This window comes from Glossina fuscipes, unplaced genomic scaffold (genome assembly GCF_014805625.2).
Source record: "Glossina fuscipes isolate IAEA_lab_2018 unplaced genomic scaffold, Yale_Gfus_2 114, whole genome shotgun sequence".
NCBI lineage: Eukaryota > Metazoa > Arthropoda > Insecta > Diptera > Glossinidae > Glossina > Glossina fuscipes.
Window position 1 is genome coordinate 1912106 of NW_023998457.1, and position 20997 is coordinate 1933102.

The following is a 20997-nucleotide window of genomic DNA, read 5'->3' on the forward strand; positions in this document are numbered from 1 at the left end:
ATTTTCATTTTAAATTGCAACGAAAAGCAACGAAAAGCAACGAAACTTTTTTCAAGGATATCTCCAACTTATTTTGCTAATATGTCGGTACATACCGTTTCACAGCCGTGTGTTGAATGCATGAATGCTCTTTTTGTGTGGCATCTCCTGCTGGATTGTGATTTTAAAGAGTTCATTTAAAATTTTTTGGAGCTTGTTAAAATAATAGGTTGATTTTTCGTTTTATGTTGGATACGCTACCGCACAGTTAAAGAGGTTAAAATTCGCTGCAGCTACCTGCGGGTGGGTCGTGAGTCGAATCTCAGTCCGATAGGTCCATGCTATGAAAGTGACTATTTTTCGTTATTCTTTTTTACACTTACGTTCTTAGGCTTATCTATTGCTGATTGTGACAAAGTCTCTTTTAGAATCTTTTTCTATTCCGTTCAATATAGACAGCTAGAACAAGCATTTGCGGTATATTACGCTTCATTGCTTTAAAAAAGATAATAGCGCAAAGGACACTTCAGATGAGAAATGCACTGTTTATGGGAGTGATACTAGCACTATTAGAACCATCCGCAATTGCTTTTAGAAATTTATAACACGACTGCAGCGACCCCCCAGCGATGATGGATACGAATCTCATCAAACGTATGTTCGCTGAAAATCCGCGAGATAGCAGATGCCACCAACATCCGCTGGACAAAGACACCTAACCATACAGTCAAGACGAGATATGTGAATCGGTATGAAATGGACGGAGACCGACCTTATGAACAGCGTCTCTACGTCCGATTTTGATTCGTCAGCGACATGAAAAAAAAACTGTTTTAAAGAGGCCTGTCATTGGAGGTAAGACTTGAATTTATTACCAAAATGTGCAATGAAAACGAACTTGTCCTAAGTAAAACCAACTTTCAATTGTTGCGAAGCCAGGATTTCATCCGAACGAAGTAAATTCCTTCCACAAGGTAAAGTGATCATTTTTGAATTCACGATAATGCAAGAACGTATGTTGTGTGTGTCGTAAGACCGAGGACAGTTCTGAATCACTTCGATCAGCTTTTGCACATATGCTTTTGTGGCTTCGTCGACCGTATTTTTACTAGCGATTCGCTGCTGAAACGCAACGAAATCGATGCATTTGTAAAAAAAAATCGCTAATGCAAGTAATATCAACTAAACAATGCCATGTGAAAAGGAATATGATAAAGGAATAGTGAACCAACAGAAACGAATTCAAAACCAGAAACGTTATGTACGGTGGGATTGGGAGAGAGTCAAAGATTATGTTGACGGAGAACTAACGCACACACACACACACACACACACACACACACACACACACAGTGTGCAGTAAGCGATTAAAAAAATAGTCAAGAGAAGAATTTGTACCTTCCGACATGACAGTCCCGGTCAAAGATATATTTGAAAAAATTGAGAGAGGATGGAGAATTTTGATATATAACACGAAATTTGTCCCATTTCCGGACTTTTCTAAAACGGACTTGAAGAAGAACCTGTGCTCTTGGCTGCACTTGGCTAAGTTTTGTACCCGGAACTTGTAGAAACTCTACACTAGTGATATAATGACTTTGTATAAATTACTGTGCTTATCAAATACAAACTTGATTTAAAAAAAAAAAATAAAAATTTTAATAAGACAATAATTAAGATAATCTTAGTAAAATTTTCTACTCCTGTTACTTGCACGTTTTATAAGAACTCTTTATGACGCATATGACTGAGGGTGTATTTATATATGCATAGTAGCATGGATCATGCGATCTTCTGAAGAATATTTATTCCTAGGTTAGGTTTGTCCGCCTGTCCATCTGTTTGTTCAAAAATCACTGAAATTGATGCAGAGAATCCTTTTTAAAGTTAATATTAGTTAACAATTTATTGTTTTTTTTATTTGGATTACGAACTTAAACACTTTGTGTAGAACTTGGTATTTGCTCTATATCATATATGATCCATTAATCAACAAGTATTTTACATGATGTGCATACGCCTTTAATTAAGACTTTTATTGAGAGCGATAGTTAAGGTCAATATTTTAAAATTAAATGAGATGCAGGGCAGACAATTCGAAATCGAGATGGATTCTCTCTGAGATGAATCTGTTTGTGTATAATGCTAACCGCGCTTACACCAAAGAAAAGAGTAGAAATTATTTTCAATAAACGATGTCTAGTCAAATATAATCGGTTTCTCTAGGGTCGATACAGAGAACGGTATACAGTGCATGTTACCTAAGTTCTATAAGTCTATAGGGCCATCTTCGAGCTGCAAAAACAGAGCAGAAGATAATAGTAGTGAAGTCTAGATGACATTCTCTGTAGACGAAATCTTCGTGGCTCACCTCCAAAGTGATTGGATGAGCCCTTTATTAATTTGACCTGTTGCTAGCGCCCTGATATAACGACTGTTGCTTAAAAAAGCATGTAACGACACTAGGATTTGTTCTTAACTATTAAAGTACTTCCAGTACCGTTCATTATGAGGTTACATACCTAAAGGTTAATTAAGAGCACAATTGCTTGCGATAATGGCACACCGATTCGTCGTATGAAAACATATCTCGGCAGTAGTCCTTTTTCGGTTTTATATGTGTGAGCATAAGAGAGCAATTAACTTCTTGGAAATCGTTCTCTCTATCTTCCATCTTCTACGTCTGTTATGAGTAAGCTGTTATGCCATAATCATGTATCGTCCAATGGGCGAATATTAATAAAGACTATTCTAGGCTTTATATACATAAGAAGATATATATTTTTCTTGTTGTTTTCGAAAGGTATCTAAGGCAATGACGTCTTTTTAGATCAGGTTTTTTTTAGCGGATCGGCTATCCATTTATAAGCATACGCTACTAAGATTGGAAGATTAAATTTGATTGCGAAATGTGGGAAAGGTTAAGTTGATAGTCCTTGCAGATTATCGAAAAGTCCTATTATAGGATAGGAGTAGATGTTTTTGTTTTAATAATTTTATGAGCAACCATGTAGCAAACTCTGCGCTATTTATAAAAAACCTTGGAATGGTTGAGGTTATTGTTATAAAATTTATCCTTTATTATTATGTAAGTGAATATATGGTTTTTAATACATATAAAATTTATTACACTACTTATCTTGTTTTTACTTTATTTCGTTGTATTATACATACACGTATACGTAAACATCTTTTTACTTCTTTTTAAAGGATGTGCAATATGGTAATTTATATGGTTGGAATATATCTTCTGTGTTCTGGCGATTATATGCGAGAAGAGCTAAAGAAGAAGCATGCACTTACACATACAATCATTGTATGTATGTGTATGCAAATTTTTTGGTACTTTGTTTACAGGGTATTACAAAAAGCGCATACATTCATTATATGTTTATCTTTGTCTCTGTCTCGGTTTACTAGTAGTGGTGGTCGTATTAGTAGTACTAGTAGGTTAAGAGAGTGAACCTCTTTGTTCACTTGTTATTATATTTTTGACTTTTTTTCGTTCTTTTTTTTTTTTTTTGTTTTTGTTCTCAGTCTCTCATATTCAGGACTAAAATGTCATATGCAGAAGTAAATAACTTAGTTATAAGTGAAAAGATAAAGGTCAGGGCGACATGAATGAAAGAGACAAGAGCATTATTGCGAAGAAAAACTGAACAGGATTTTCGCATACAAATTGATGATGATTTCTTTATGGGACACTTGGGATCAATTAAATGCTCTATAATCCACTATTCAATTTAAATTGTTGCCGAAGCTTAAGTTCATAGAGTAATACGTATGTATAACGTGTGAACGTATAGAGAAATGTGAATACTTTTAATGACATTATCGAAAAAGGCGAGAATTTTCAAAATATTTTGTAAGTGCTTTAAAATAATTCTTGGAAACACATCATTTTTTTTTTTTTTTTTTTTGGAAAACAGATAAAAAGACGAAGAAAACTTCGTTGAAACTTCGCCAAGTAAAGTTTTAGGCTATATTAAGCTGATCTTGATAAATGAGGCTCAATGCCTGACATCTTAGAAGAAATAGACAAAAACAACTGCAAAATATTGTTTTGCTGTCGGTTGTCTTTAATTTTTTTGAATCAGTTTAATTTTGCTGAGGCTTAAGTTGGCCTTCTTAACATCACATCCCGGTCGTATTACTTTTTGTAACTATGTTCCTTTTTCAGCTGTAACATCCACAAATGGTGATAGCATACATCACGCAAACAATGTATATTTGAGCAGCGTAAGATACTAAGCCGATGTGGCTCTGTCCGCTTGTCCAGCCCTTCCTTCATTAGTCTCCCTATTTACAGCCATTATCAACCTCCGACTGCAACATCCGGAAGTATTCACCACAGGTATCATAAAAACTGGGCTTGCCAGATTAGCGTAAGATATTAAGTTGATGTATCTCTGCCCGGCTGTTCAGTCCTCCGTTCAGTACTCTCCCAACTCATCTGTTTGGGTGTGTACGTTCAGTCGCTGGTCTGTCCGAACATTTGCGGAACCATGTGTCAGTTGCTCCATCCATTTGTCAGTGTACGTCCATCCGCTTCTCCGTCTCATCTTCCGCGGGGCTATCTTTTAGTCTATTTGTTTATTTGCCTGCTTGCTGCTCCAAACACTTGCCCATCCATACGCTTGCTCAGCCGCACGGTTGCACGTCCTTACATTTGCACGCCACGGTTTTTTTTAGGCGGTCTGTTTATTTTACCAACTACTTCTCCATTCATTCTTCTGCAGGGCTGCCTTTTAGGGCATCTGTCCAGTTGTCTGCTTGGAAATTCATACGCTTGGCCATCCAGTCTGCGGTGTTATGGCTGCCTGTTAGTTTCTCTATCCCTCTGTCGGCTTGCATGGTCATCCGTTTGTCTATCGAATAACAGACCTCCGAGTGTGGCTGTTCGCTTTTCCGTGTGACTGTCTATCGCTGGTTGCTTAGAAGTTCGCCGTTAAATGTGTTCAATGAGCCAAAAGATACCTTTTGCTAGATCCGCTCTTTCATTGGTGTAGTAACAGTTACAGTACATCGTATAATATAAAACTCTTCCTCAATTCAGAAAAATAAAAAACTCGAAGCGGAGAGTTATACTCCGAGTGGAAATCCACAGATGAAAATTAGAAGCAAACTTGACCAATTTCTTCCAACGAATTGTCGATCATATCAAGACGAGAAACCCTAGCTAACGGGAACATTTAAAATTGGCGTGAATCGCCCTTACTTGGTTACATGCCTTAATTAAACAAAAAGTTTTAATTTACAACTTGTAAGCGATATTGAATCTAAATTTGGTACACACTTATCGTACAGAAACACCTAAAAAGTTCACATCATCTATCCACACTGTCCGACTTAACAACGTACAAGCTTTTGGTGTAGACATGAAATAGGGAATATGAAAGATCCGCTCAAAGCCGAATATGATTTTTACCTTACATTTTTTTTTACTCGCATATCTCACACAATTTCTACTTCAACTGCCATAAAACATTATAACAGATTTCGTTTTCGTACGTAATGTATATCATATTAAAAATAGCTCTCATCTCTTTATGTTTTTTTAAGCCTATCAATAAATGTATGAGATTCACATGAAATATGCTGAATTGCTTCCGGGCTATAAATTATCGCTTTTATGCTATTTCTTTGAATCAAGAATATAAAAACTATGCGAATATGTTGGCATTTGTTGATGGCTAAAAGGCTATTAGAATGAGTTAAGTTTATTCCGCCTGTTTTTGGTCTGCTTGCAATAAGAATTTATGATCCACGTTTTTTTCAAAAAATGTTTACTGTTTTAAAACAAAATAAAAGAACGATGCTCCCTTTTGTATTCGCCAACAGAAGATGAGATATGCAAAATTTCTCTTAGCGTCTACGACATCAACTTGTATGTATATGACTCGTATGGCAGGTAATACGCCCTACCCCTAATATAATAATGGCCAAAAAGATATGAAGCAGGAGAGGGAAGTAGGGTGCGGTCGCAGTCCGACTAGTACGTGTCCTTTGATGAGGGAATAACACTTTCGCATTAACGCCGTCACAGTGGCTGTGGTCACAGGCCAGTTGTAATTAAAACGCGACCGGGAATTGAAATCGAGTATGTCAGCTTGAAAGTTCCATATCTTATCTGTCTACGCTATGCGGTATTAATATATATCACCAATTAGCGCAAGGTTTCAAGTCCGTCCATTGTCCGTCCATCATTTTCGGTTAACATTTACTATTGCGAAGTTTGAAATCTCGAAAAACTCCGGCCGTAGTAATGATTTGGATAGAAATGTCGGTACAAATTTTATTGTAAAAATGGTTCTGTTCATAGGAACCGCTTACTGTTCCCAGACTTTCTAAAACTTTGTCTACAATGGACAAAAATATAATCAATGTGTGAATAGATTTAAGAGCCCGTGATTGTGTTTTCGACCGTCCTTTTGCGAGATAGGATCATATTACCAACGAAGTCTTGTGTCGTTGCCAGATAGGTGGTAATCACAAGCATTCAGTTCTGGTGACTATTTCATAATGTTTCTGCTTCCCCGGCCACTTCCTGACCACTACCCGCTCCTATTAGACGAAATTGCTCCTTAAGGTAATCAGTTTTGTATGACAACCTAGTTCATAGTGATCTGTTCTGATATGCAGGAGTTCGAGTCGTAAGTGAATGCTACTCTAGGGCTGTTCGCTGCTGTGAAAGTATCTTGACGATTTAGTTAAGGTGCTTTGAAATGAAGCCTACTTAGTAGCGATCTTTGCAGAGGACGGGTCCAAGTTACAGCTGACTGCCTTATTACCATAGGCTCCTATTAACAGACTTTGTACGCTGAAAAACCGAGTTTTGAATGGGAATCTTCGTCGTAGTCACCCCGGCCGAGTTCAAATTACAGGTGACTCCACTACTGCTCGCAACTATTAAGAGACGTTTTGGTGAACAAGTTTGAGTAGGAGCCTTCGTTGCAGTTGTCTTGGTTGACCCCAGCCGAGCTCGCGTTACATCTGACTACTACTCTGCTGCTGCACGCTATTATTAACAGACAAAGCCAGTTCAGCAAACAAACTTTAAGTAAGAGTCTTTCTCACAGTGGTCTTGGCGGACCCCAGCCAGTTCAGTGAACAAGTTTTGAGCAGGAGTCTTCCCCACAGTGGTCAAGTCACGCTCTGGCCGAGTGCGAGTCACAAAAGGCTACTACTGCTATTACTTAAGAGACGTTGTCAGTTTAGTGGCCAAATTTGAATTGGAGCCTTCGTCATAGTGGTATTGGCAAAGCCCGGTCGATTTCGCGTCACTAAGCAACTACTACTCGACTGCTACTCGCTACTATTAACAAACATTATAAGTCCTGAGAACAAATTTGGGCGGGAGTCCCCACCATTCTGGCTTGGGCAGACCGCGCCGTGTTTTGCTTTATTATTGCTATTATTCACTTCGCAATTTTCGAGTTTGAATTTGCTTGACTGAGTTGAACGAATTCAACTAACACGTCATTGGGTTATTTTCCATGTACAGTAATATAAGCTCCTGAACTTCACGAGACGATATTCAATATTTCTTCTTTACTGCTATCAGATATGTAATACCTTGGAACACGTCTTTCCCGATTTTTTTTTTCGAACTTCTTATATAGTGTTGACATCAGATGACACATCAAAAGCCGTCTATTCTCAGTGCAAGTTTTTAGTTACTTCTACGAAGAGGCGTTTTTAACCTTAATTTTGTTATTGCTTAGCGGTTTTGTATCATAAGCTTACTTTTTGCCATTGATTTAAACCAATGACTTTCAAGGAATTATTCCAAAGGCCATAGTTAGTTTGTTATTTGTTTTGCATGAAACTATATGTCACATAACATAAATTTTGTGCTTAGCTTACTAATAACAATGCTGACAATATTCGTATACAATTTTTATTGTACTTTATATCCGTTTTAAATATTGCTACCGCCGCATATATTTCAGTAACTTTTTCCTTCTTTTATATGTTGCTCTCTGTGTTCTAAATGTTTTGTATGTGTATATATGTTTTTATAAATACAAAAATGTTATATGTTTATAAGATTATATTGTTACAAATAAACAAACAAACAGTTCAATAAGGGTACAAAGCTTTATAAATTTGCATATTTCCAAACAGACTTTGCTTTGCAAAGCACTCACGGGCGTGTACAAACACTTATTTTTACACGAAATGCAAAAAAAAAAAAAAATGATAATAATTTCACCAAAAGTAGAAGCAAAAAAAAACAAAAACAAAAAATATGAAAAAAAAATAACGAAAAAGCGAATTGCTTCCATTTCCGTCTGACGTTCGCTTGTTATTCTGGTCCATTGCTTTATGTGTATATAACAAATTTGTATATCTACTGCTTAAAAAAAAAAAAAAAAAAAAAAAAAAAAGAAGATTTTTTTTTATTGCATTATGTTGCTTATGGAACAACTGACAGCAAGATGGCGAAAAATACTGAGGCTACATACGGTGAACGTTGAGGTTATGTTCCCGGCTGCCAAAACTCGTGAAGAGCGCTTAAGAGCTTAACATAATCGAGGTTAATTTGTTCTCGCGTTTCTAAATTTCCGCATGATATTTCGCTAATCGCTTTCGAGTCATGTGAAGCGTTAATTTCAAAATATACCCGTACAAATATCAAGTAAATCGACATTTGGATCCATCCTTAGTAAATATAAATAATTTTTGGTTTTTTTCCAACTGAACTCGAAGTCTTATTTATAAGTTTCAATGAATTTATATTTTGTATATGTAGGGAGAGTATGCATATATATGTTAATAATCATATAAACATATATCCATATAATATATGCGTATTCATATATATAGAGAGAGAATGAGGAAGAGAGAATGCAAGACGATTTTTATTTTACACAGTCACCGACGAGTCTAGCGTTTACGTAAACACAATGAGGTCATCGCTTAAGCGAGCTCTGTCTGTCCACTTGTTTGCGAAGCTAAGAACACTTTTTGTGATCTGTTAACGAGTTACGTTTTGAAAGCCAAAAATAAATGCAAAAAAAAAGAATTTAAAAGTTATTGTCTTTGGTGCGAACTATCATCAGATTTTGCTCGACACACGCACCTGCGCTACGCACCTGCAGTATGACGCTGTAAACAAGAGCTTATGATTGAAGAGGTTCAGTGAAACTCCACGTTGTAAATCATTGGTTCGACGATGCCAGCTAATTTAAGAATTAAATTGTTTCCAACCGACATCTAAAGGTGATTGCACGTACCTTCGACATCGATAGATGGATCGGCGGCTTCGAGAAAATTGGAAATATATACAAAGTTTGAGTTTAAAAAAGGATCCCATGTATGCGAAAATGTTCTTTTTTTACCCATTTCTTCACTTCTTCAAAATATGGGGGAATAATGGTAAAAATGATTCGAAGCGATATGTGACTAACGTATGATTTTCGGGCAAAACGTTTACCAAAATTTATGGTAACATTTCCAAATATTTCCGACTTATAGCTCGAGTACACCCGAACACAGCATAAGTGGAAAACAGACAGAGGGACGGACGTGACGGGTCTATACGTCCGAAAAGCTTAACGTCCCCATAAGGTCATAAAAGCAAACCGAATACTATATTCCTCGACAGAAACCGGTTCAAAATAGTATAAAGGCATGCTAAACGATGGTAGATCGAATAGAAGGGGGTGGAATATCCCTGTATATAAGCTTTTTTACAAAAACTAAGCTCTTGCATGGTAATAAGACCTAATTTTTACTGTTTTTTATCGAAAATCGGTCGTGAATTTAAGCGGTATGTAAATATTAAGTCGGAATTTTAGTATAGCAAACACTCCCTTATATGCATTGAATGAAAATGACAAAAACTACTTTATTTAAAATATTGCCAATCATTAGCTACACATTTTGCCACCCATCAAACAATTTGTATATGCCGTGCCAAAGAAACTATTTTTCTTTTGAGGTAAACTAATCATCGAACCAGTTTCGTACATTTTCATAACAAGCGGAGGGCTACTCAGTAGGTGTATGTCCCATCGATGCTAGCAGGTGGTGATGAGAAGGAATCGATGTTTGATGAGTAAGCCACATAGCACTTACCAATTGAGTGCTTCTAAGGTATCGAAGGCATGCTACTTAAAAAATTACTTCGTGTACCTTGTTTCGATATTATGGTCTCGAATAGCGAATTATTCAAATCGATTACTTATTACTGGTAGCGTTTGGTATTCACCATTCCGTTAATAACAGACCACACCATCATCTTCCTGCTAAAGCGAGTCAGTCTGGCAGTCAATGTACGTCGTATGCCTGGATTTTGCGCTTGGAATTCTTAAATGTTAGGCGTACGCATGTATTTTTTAAAATTTTTCATTTCAAAAGGCGATAGCATGTCGAGAGAACATTATAGATTTGACAGCGATCGAATCATTGGCACATTTTCACACTTTTCCAGCATTTCGAAACCATGTGCCAGCCAAGCCTTGTTGCATCAATCTGAACAAGTAATAATCAGATGTCTGGCGAGGGCGCTGCACTGCCGTGCAAGAGGATGACTTTGCGTCAATTCGTACAATTTGTTCAATTGACATCGGTAGACATTTGCAGTAAGAGTTTCACACAGTTTTAGCGGCTCGTGATATACTACGCCTTGCTGATCCCACCACACGCATAGCAAAACTTTATGGCTATGAATATTCCACTGCGGTGTGAATGTGGACAGCTTTTCTGGACTAACGTATAACTTGAAACGCTTAAGATTGTTGTAGACCCACCACCTCCTCCCGACGAAATAGGCCATAGAAGACTCGTCTTTTTTTTGCTTGACAAGCGATGAAAGCGCAATGTTGCAACGGTCCGAAGTGACACTTTCAGTTCAATTCATTTGATGGCCATCTTCCTTCTTTATGAATCTTTCCCATCATATGTTCACGTTTACACAAACATCACTTGCTAAGCCGTTCGAAAGTTCTTTGAGAGTTTCAGCTAGATTTTCATCCAATAAGTCTTGCAGTTCATTGTCTGCCAATTTTTTTTGGTCCCCAAGCCGTTCTTTGTCATTGGCATCGAAATCACCACTTTTAAACCGTTGAAACCAATACCGACAATTGAGATACGATGAGGAGCATCGCCATAAGTTGCCAAAAGGGTTTGGTGGACTATGGCCACAGTAATGATGAACGAAAATGCAATCTTAAGCGTTCCATAATTGGTGTCTGCAAACACTGAATAATACTACTCAATAACGCAGATAATGATTCTCAATTCAGCTAATGATTCTGAATCGATCGGTATAGTAGAAGGTGGGTTCATCTTGAGCCCTTCTGCATGTTACATACGATCGTACTAATTAATATACCTTGTACCTTTTCACAGCTGGAAAGTAAAAATACAGGGATAGACGTCAGACGGACAGACGGACAAACAAAGTGAGATCGGTTTAGAAATGATTCGCCATCGATTCGTATAACGAAAGATGGATCTTTCGTAGCCCCTTTCAGGTGTTACATACATCCGGGTGTAAAAACAAAATTCATTATCATTAATTTTGCAGCTTGAACGTGAAAATGCAGGGACGGACCCTAGACGAACAGACAGAAATGATTCTCAATCGATCGATATAATGAAAGTTGAATCTTTCGTAAGCCCTTCTGGGGGTTCCATAAGTGCGTATAAACTTGATATAAGCGGTACTACAAGTAGAGTAGGGTGTAAAAAAGAGTTCTATAGAGATTTTAAGGATCGACTTTGACCCGTTAGACAGTTTTAACTTGGTTAACTGAATTTTTGTTTTTTTTTTCGCCAATTACTTCAATTACTTGTTTAGAAAATAAACGAATACATCTAATTAGCATCACCACTGGAAGGATTTCCTACCGACTTTCGAAACAATCTAAACAGTTTTTTTTTTTTTTTTTTTAATAATATATTGTTTAGCTTTTGTGTACAATCATTTGTTTTTCGTTTCGTTTTCATGTTTGTTTTTTTTATTTTTTGTTCTTATTGTCTTTTTTTTCAATTTGTTGCTATTTAAAATTTCATCATTTGCGTTCAATTTTCACACGGGTGTAAAAACTCAATTCAGTATTTGCAATACATGCAATTACAAATACCGGATGCAAATTCAAATAACATTTCATTGACAAGACAATTCAACAGCAACATATGTGCATATGCCAGGATCTAATTACATCACCAAATACAACATTTGAAATACCATCAGCCGACAACTGTAGTTAACACATACATTAGTAATCTAAACGTATCAAATGCACAAAAATATGTGTATACATATATATATATATATGGGGATGCACGCACGTAAACAAGCAAGCAAGGGAGCAAGCAAGCGAGTAAGCACAAGCACGCTTTACCCATATTGCAAACAAATTTTGTTTGGACTGCAGCGTAAATGAACGAAATTGCATAATAAGATATCCGAAATGAATTTGTTTTCATTTTATCTATAGAAGCATTCATTTAAACATTTCTATATATTTTACTTATATAGATATATATATGTATTTACATATATATATATATATATATAAAACTATGTGTGATTGTATTTTCATTTCATGAGGATTTGTAAATATGCCTGTCTGCCTGTCTGCTTGTCTGCTTGTCTATGCACTTAGCTTAGCATTATACAAACATACCAATTTTCCAATGTCCGTAATTAACATCAAGTGTATTGTAAAATTGTAATTTATTTCTATTAATCGAACGGCCGTTAGATAGGGGCTTACCAACGTTCCAAACGAGGAGTAATGGAATCGAAATTGTAATTAAATTTGATTAAAAAAAAAAAAAAAACAAAAAAGCTCAGTATCTTAGAACAACAAGAACGACAAGAGGAATTCAAATTAAACATATTTTACATGTTCGAAGGATGCGCAAAAAGGGAAACTGTACTACTGCTCTAGTAATACATTCAGATCCCCCCCCCCCCAGCACAGAAGCGGGAAACACCAATAATATAATTTAGCAAAATTTAAGAGAAATTCAATTCTGTTTAAAACATTCAACGAGTTGCCATATTTTGTATCGTAAAAGCTATCAACAAGTCATAGATAGCAGAGCTAGAATAACTCTCGACATACGGGGGGGAAAAAAAGAGGACAGCAGAAAAATAGAAAAAAAGCAAAGACTTTAGAAAAATAACAAAAGCGACAAGAATTATTTATGTACGATAAGGAATGAACTTCACTGATATTCATATGCAGCGAGTGTCAAAGACCGATGAAATTCTTATATGTTATCATAATTTTATCATATTATTTAATTTGTTGTGTGTGTTAATAAGGAAAAATCAATTAATGCACGATATACGATTTACGTTATTTTAAAACACATTTTTTTAACATAGCAGCTTTTGGCAATATTTTATATACGATATATGATTTACGATATTTTAAAACGCATCTGCTTAGATTTGGCAGCATTCATAGATGCTGAAATTTGATAATGTGTTAATGTACGATATACGACGTACGATATTTTAAATTAGCTTTTTTTTAATATTTTTAAATTGGCAAGATTTATAGATGCTGAAAGTTGGCAATGCTTTTCAATCAAATCTAGTGTAACTCTAGAGTAATATAGCGTTTCGTAATCTTGTCCCTTTAGGCTCTATTATGCCAGAGTGTATACGATCTGGCAGATATATATTATTTAATGCTTTGAGCAGGTCGAATTATGAGTAAAGAAGGCCGATTTAGTCAAATTTCAACATCTACACCGGGCGTGAAGCCTTAATCAGACGGATTCCGCAGAACCATTGGTAAATAATGAGTGAATTAGGACACTCCTCATCTTTGGAGAACAATCCTGCAAGAGAGAGGGCCTAATTTCAAAACAAAAGTTTCAAGACTGAAAGTTTGGTTATGGTCCAAATCTTCTTCTCTAGGCAAGGCGAAGCCTTCCAAGCACATTTAATGCGTCCGCATTTGCGTATACCACAGTCATCACGTACACACAACTCCCTTAAGCAGTCAGGCCTCACACATTGGTTGAAGCATTGGCATTTGTGTTCTTCATTTAAGACAAGGATATAAACATCATTCTTATCAGGCCAACAATCATTCATCAAAATTGTATAGTTTATGATTGTATAAACCAGCTTTCACCGAAGTTTCTTGCATGCAATCGTTCCTCCGGGGGATCCTGGCAAATACCGTTTATTAGGACTCAAAGAAACAAAAACAAAAACGGAAAAAGTTCTGATAAATGATGAGACATGGGTATTCTGCGATGATTCGTAAAAGCTTCACGATTCTGATTAAGTGGGCGATTGCGATTGACGATAAGGTCAAGGGTGGAAAACTCTAAATTCATATTTTCAATGGGGTGGCTAACTGGATACAGCATAAAGAATCGCTGCCAAATATAACTGATGCAATTGAGCGGATTTTTAAAAGTTGAACGCCTGCAATATAGGAATCACGCGACTTCTTGACGATGTTACTTTATGTCCTATGTTTCTCAAAAAAAAAAAGGAAAAGGAAGTTAAGTGTGCCTATAATGATATCAAATATCAAACCCAAAATATAATACGTGAGGAATACAAGCATCTTCAAAACCAAAGTTCCGTTGCTAAAAAATCGTCTACTCCGGATATAAACGCATCTTGAAAGTTAGTTTTGCTTAACGACCTGGACAAAAAACGCACCACCTGGGTTCTCGTGCCGAGAGGATTTATTTTAGTTTTAAACTTTGTTTTAACGGTATTAGTTGAAAGCTTAATCGCATTAATAACTTAGCCGTTTTCACATGATCACTTTACTGTTTTTTTTTTTTTTTCTATAAAGCGTTCGTTATCACACTTTGAGGAAAAAATTAAAAGCTAAAAAAAAAAGTAATCCATCAAATTGACAAGTTATCATAGCCGTAGGTATACAACATCACATTTGCATGCAAATAGTAAAAGCGAATGTGGCTCGTAGAAGCGGAGTAAGCATACAAATGTATTTGCTGCCTTCTATCATTAAAAGCCAATATACGAGAGGTGTTCAGGAAAAAGAATTATTTGAAAATTTGATTTTCGGATTATCCTCCTTCTTTTTTTTTTTTTGTTTTGTTGGTGTACATGTTCCCAACATGTTCAGCCATTTCGCATTTCTAGTGTGTTTTCGACAGATATAAGCAAAAGGCGTATTTTGGTGCGTTTGGCGAAAAAATGGATTAACGATTCTGTATAAAATTCCGTGTGATAAACAAAATTCAGACCCTCGACTCTCTTAAAATGTTAGCAGTGGTAATTGGCAAGTCTACTTTGAGTAAAAGAAGTGCTTATAAGTGCTATACACTTCACTGACAATCCCCAAAAGGTTTTAAAAAAAGCACACCAAGTTCGTTCAAATGTGAATATTTTGCTCCCGGTTTTCATCGATAATAATGGCGTCGTGTATCGTGACTTCTTGCCGGACAATAAGGTATATTATCTTGAATTTATGCGCTATTCGCGTAAAGCAATATGAAAAAAAGCTTGGAATGGTGGAAAAAGCAGTCATGGATATTGCACCCAGATAACTGCGCCGGTTCACCCCTCGTTGATTGTTCGTAATTTTTTGGACCAAAAGAACAAAGTAATCATACTTCAGCCGCCGAATTCATCGGACTTGACTCTACGCAACTTTTTCCTGTTCCTAAAATTGAAAGGATCCATGAAAGGGCGACATTTTGCCGCGGCAGATAAAGACCGCATCGCTGCATGCACTCAAGGCCTTATCAAAATGCACATTACAGAAGTGCTTTGAGGATTTGGAGAAACGCTAGCATAGGTATGTTATATCTAATGGGGATTACTTTGAAGTGAACAAAATAGATATTGACGGATAAATAAATATATTGCAAGTAATACACGAGTCCATATTTTTTTGAACCCATCTCACATATCATCTAATGGTATCGGATATTTTTAAAGTGAAAAACCTTTCAAACTTACGGGCGCCGTAAATCTACAGTTAAAGCAAGGAAAAACATTATAGTTGCGCAAGGCCCACCACTGAATACCCTACACCATATTGTCTAACACAATTCTTATTTTTATTGTAGAGCACAAAAATTATATCTCGTCTCCATATAAAGGCATATTTTTTAAGTGCGTATTTGTGAGGAAGTGGGCCGAAAACGCAAACTAATGTAATAAAAATTTAATTCTTACTTAGGGCAGGATTCAAAAATAGGCGTAGATGATCCAAATTTTGTAGAGTTCATTTTTGTATGAAATTACTATTATTCATCATCACATATTAAAACTTACGATGATCTACAAAGCATCGGTTATCGTGAAAATTCTTGTTAGGGTATGATCCAAAAAATAGGCCGAAATGGTCCAAATTGTTTCATGTTAAATCGCTATTGCGATATACTTTCCATCATGAACAATTGAAAATTATGCCTTTTTGTCGCATGAACTTCAGTTTTCATTATATGAGAGCGGGTTCAAAAATTGTCCCAGCTGGTTTAAAGTTCTCAAATCCAGAATGCCAAAGTGCTATTACTTAGAAATTTTGCAATTTTTTCCACATAACGACTTTTCGGAATAGGGCGTTACATGTGGAGAGGTTGAAAAAGTTAACTGATCTGACCCATTTTTAAAAGCCTTTGTCAAAACATGACCTTGTAGTAAATTTCATCAAAATAACTCAAGATTTGCAACGTGTAGCTTAAAGACAATTTTACATTGATAGATATCAGATGGGCAGGCGGACTGACGGACAGACGGACAGACAGGCTTATTTCAATTCAGATTGGCGTTCTGAATCGATCGGTATAATAAAAGATGGGTCTATCTTAAGCCCTTCTGGGTGTTACATACTTTGGCACTAATTTAATATACTCTGTACAAGAAGTGGTGTAGAGTATAAAAAACAATTTATTGTTATTTAATTTTAATTTTATTTATTTTCGTAAGCAATTTGCATATTAGTGGGTATATAAGGCCCAAATAATGCTTTACCACTATAACGCATTTTATGGCTTTAAACGATTTTTTGCAAAAAAAAAGAAAAACTGAATTGTATTTTAAGTCATTTGAAGCACTCACCTGTACTTAGACAAAATAGAGCTGCTGCTGCAAAATTCCAGAAATGCATTTGTTGTAAATGTATTTTAAGAATCGAACCCATTGTTTTGTGATTTTTACAAAAGCCGAGCATTGTCCTCTTTGTTGGCGAAAATAGTGATGATTGCAATGATGGCGATGTAGTAGCAGTCATTGTCTACGTGTTTGAATGGCGATTATTTTTTTCTTCCTTGTTTTTTTTTTTTTTTTGCTTTTTTGCTTTTAACACATTTGCTGACACAATTTCATCAGCATATAAAACATTTCAATGCTTTATGGCTTTATTCATTTTATTCGTTTTCCTGTTAATATGTTATGCGTGTAGGAACGAACACACCTTTTAGAGAATTTTTGTTATGATTTTTTTTTTTTTGTTTTTTATTATGATGAAAAGAACTTAACAATGATAGTACAAGAGTAAAACCGAAAAATAAAAAGAATTATAGTTTGGTTTTTTCTTTTTCTCTCTTCTTCTTCTTCGTCTTCTTCTTTTTCTTCTTCTGGTCTTTCTTTTTATGTGTGGGTGTGTGTTACGTATGTTACGTACATTTGTTCAATTTGTTCATTTTTTAAGTGCATAAATAACAACAAAAAAAAAAAAAAGGAAACGCTTAAGGTTTTCTTATTGATATCTTGTTTGATATGAGTAATCATTCATGCGTACGGTTATGTCAAATATTTTTCACATTTTTCAATGATTTCCAGTTCAACTATATATGTATAACGATATGAAGATAATAACGAAATGTTGATTATGTCTTCGGGTAAACACATTAAGTTTAATTTTATACTCAAATATATTTTCACTTAATTGATTAACTGAGTTGAATTGTTATAATTTGTTTTTGTTTTTTTTTTGCTTTTTTTGTTTGTTTCGCTCCCTTTTTTTTTTTTCTTCTTCTCTTTGATGGTTTACTCGAGTGTGTTTATGGTGTTCCGTTTTTCTTTCCTTCCTGTTAAACACATTTTATGCTGATGACGCCATTTAATAAACTGCTTGAGTTCAAATTGATTTTTTTTTTATAATGTTTTCTTTCTATGCATTAATTAATTATTTTCGAAACGGACGGACTCATTTTAAATTATCTATACTTATGATTTACGTTTAATTCGATTATTAGTTTTTTTTGTTTTGTTCTTTTGCTTCGAGATTATAATTATTTTAATTATTTTTTTTTTTTTTTTTTTTAAATATTAAATTGTATTCTTTTTTTTGTTTTCTACTTCGTCTTCTTCTTTTTCATTTATTAATTGTTCATTAAATATCGAAATTTTTACTGTTTCTTATTTTTTTTTTTTTTTTATTTCGTCATTTAAGTGTTATAGTCATTTAAAAAGTAAATTGAGATTTCTTTCGTTTAATAAAAGTTTCCTTAAAGGACTTTGAAAATTTATTATTTCCTTTCATACATTCACTATACACTATACATACACTATATTATTATAGTTTTTCTCATTTTGGATAATGGCCCATTGGAGCTTTAGTTTTTGGCATCTGTAATAAAAATGAATGAGAATACGTGAAAGTCAAGTTAATTAGAATTTAAATACGGGCACTTTTTTCTTCTTCTTCTTTTTGTCTTATATTTTCATAAAAGTGCAAAAATATTTTTTGCAGCAATTTAAATATATTTAACAGTAAACTCATATATATATATATGCATATATGTTTGTGTTCATGTAAAATTTTTTTTATTATTAAAAATTAAAATTTATATATAAACAACATAGACATATGATTAATATATATATATATTAGGTGTTTGCAAAAATTTTGATCAGCAAATTCTGCAGGTAAAAATGATAAGGAAATGGCAAGCACCAGCATACGTCACGGTTGAATTCGATGGTTTGGATGGACGGATATTCCTCTACATTGCACTTTCATTGCCTGTCAACCAAAACAAGAAGAGTTTCATGTGGCGTTTTGTTAGGGAAGAGGGCGTGCAACTAATACCATTTCAAGCGTGCGTTAGACCAGAAACACTATTCACATCCACACCGAAATGCAATATTCACAGCCATAAAGTTTTGCTGTGCGTATGGTGGGATCAGCAAGCTGTTACGAGCCACTAAAACAGTATAAAACTCTTACTGCAAATGTTTACCGACGTCAATTGAACAAATTGTACGATATCTGGTTGCAAAGCAAGTCAGCAATAGCGGTAAACAGACGTAAAATCATTCGCTTGCACGGCAATGCTCGGCCACACATTGCGGGAGTTGCCGAGGATACGCTATTGCAACTCGCATAGGATGTTCTGCTACACCCAGCTTACTCATCAGATATGGCGCTTGCAGATAACCAGATCGATGCGGCATGACTTGGCTGGCATGCTGGTCCGCAAAGTTGAAGAGGTGCGAAAATGGGTCGGTGGTTGGATCGTTGCCAAATCAATAAAAATGCTTTTGGCAAGATATCGCCACGTTGTCAAAAATATTGTACAATGTCGTAGAAAATGATGGAAACTATTTTGTTTAATATATGTTGTACCAATTTTCTTTTTCAAGTGAAAAAGTGATCAAGATCTTTGCAAACACTTAATGTTATATATTAGATGTGTTCGCCTAAGCGGCGGTGTAGCATAAGGTAACCCCACTAGCAACTTATTGAGCTGGGGTTCGACTCTCAAGTGCGTCAGGGTTCACAATAAAGCTGAGAATTGATAATAATGATAATAATATATTATATGTAGTAGAGGGTCCTATAAGTTTTTTCCCCGCCACAGCATGTATGACCTCGAGCCAGCTATGTTTGTAAACACGCAGGCTTATCTACTGCGCATTTATGGACGTGTGCCAGCTAAAATTGAATCCAAAAGAAATTCCAAGGAAGTTTTAGTTTATCCTCATAATTACCACCGAGTAGGTAAGAATCTTGACTACCGAATCAATGTTCGCTGATTCAAATCTCAATACAGGAAAAGTTCACTGCGCCCCGTCGCTTTAACGCAGTCTTTCAAGGCATAACAGTAATCGGATGGGAATTAATTCATTAGGTTGCACCCATCTTTCTATCCCTTTTCTAAGTGCCTTCTAAGGTAACCGTGTTATATGCACCGGCGTTCTACCCTGTCTTTGCGGGTCTAAACCTCAATGCGATAAAGTTTACTTTACTTTACTTTACTGGCTGTAGTTCTAGAGAATGTTCAGTCAGTAAAGGCATAACATTTATCGTTGGGATACACATCTACTAGACTGCGGCCACCTCGTCCCTATATTCTATCCTTCTCTTTTCTCTTTTTTTTCTGACCGTGACCGCGTTACGGTGCGAATCGGGGAAAATAGAAAAGAAAAAGTTGATTTTTATCGATTAAGTCGCCGATGTTTCAAACTTAGGAACAAATTTACAGTACACAGATATGGTACGCTGTGACGGTTATGTCTTTGTTTTTAACTTTTCACTTTGTTTTTAAGTTTGAGAAATGCCACGAATCCACATCAAGCCAAGTTTCTCTTTGATAGCCGATATAAAAATCAGTTAATTCGGTCAATGAGTTCGTTCATAAGTAAAAACAAATCGTTAATATTCTTATTTGTTTTCTTTAGATTACGATCTTTCAAAGCCATGTTTAGAGCGTTGAACTTTTTTGTTGTTGTTGTTTGTTGTTTGTTTTTTTTTTTTTTTTTTTTTGGTTCCATGCCATGGCATATTAACTCTTTGCTTTCAATAATATGCTCCTACGTTTCGGCCAGACGACACAAAAAGTATTCGCCGTCGTTGTCGTCGTCATCAGTGAAAAATTCCATCAATTTTTTTTTTTTTTTGCTTTTCATTTTGATATCTATTTGTTTTAAAAACTACTGCTTTTCATCTTTGAAAAAAGAATTGTTTTTCTTGCATTAAAATTGTTAAAGGAAACAACATTTAATACCTTTTCCGGTCTCTTTTTAAGCAGAAATTCGCTTATTCGCGACATGAATGGAAAATTGCTTTACACTAAATATGTAATGGTCCGGCTAATAGT

At 35.4% G+C, this 20997-nt stretch overlaps 1 protein-coding gene across 1 annotated transcript in view; it reads right to left on the reverse strand.

Moving 5' to 3' along the window:
* Window positions 1-18203, reverse strand: part of LOC119639859 (fibroblast growth factor receptor-like 1) — an 87313-nt gene extending 69110 nt beyond the window's left edge. The window contains exon 1 of the mRNA XM_038037539.1: window positions 17012-18203. Within this exon, the coding sequence (XP_037893467.1) occupies window positions 17012-17183 (172 nt within the window). The 5' untranslated portion in view covers window positions 17184-18203. The remainder of the gene's footprint in view (window positions 1-17011) is intronic.
* Between the last annotated feature and the right edge of the window lie 2794 nt (window positions 18204-20997).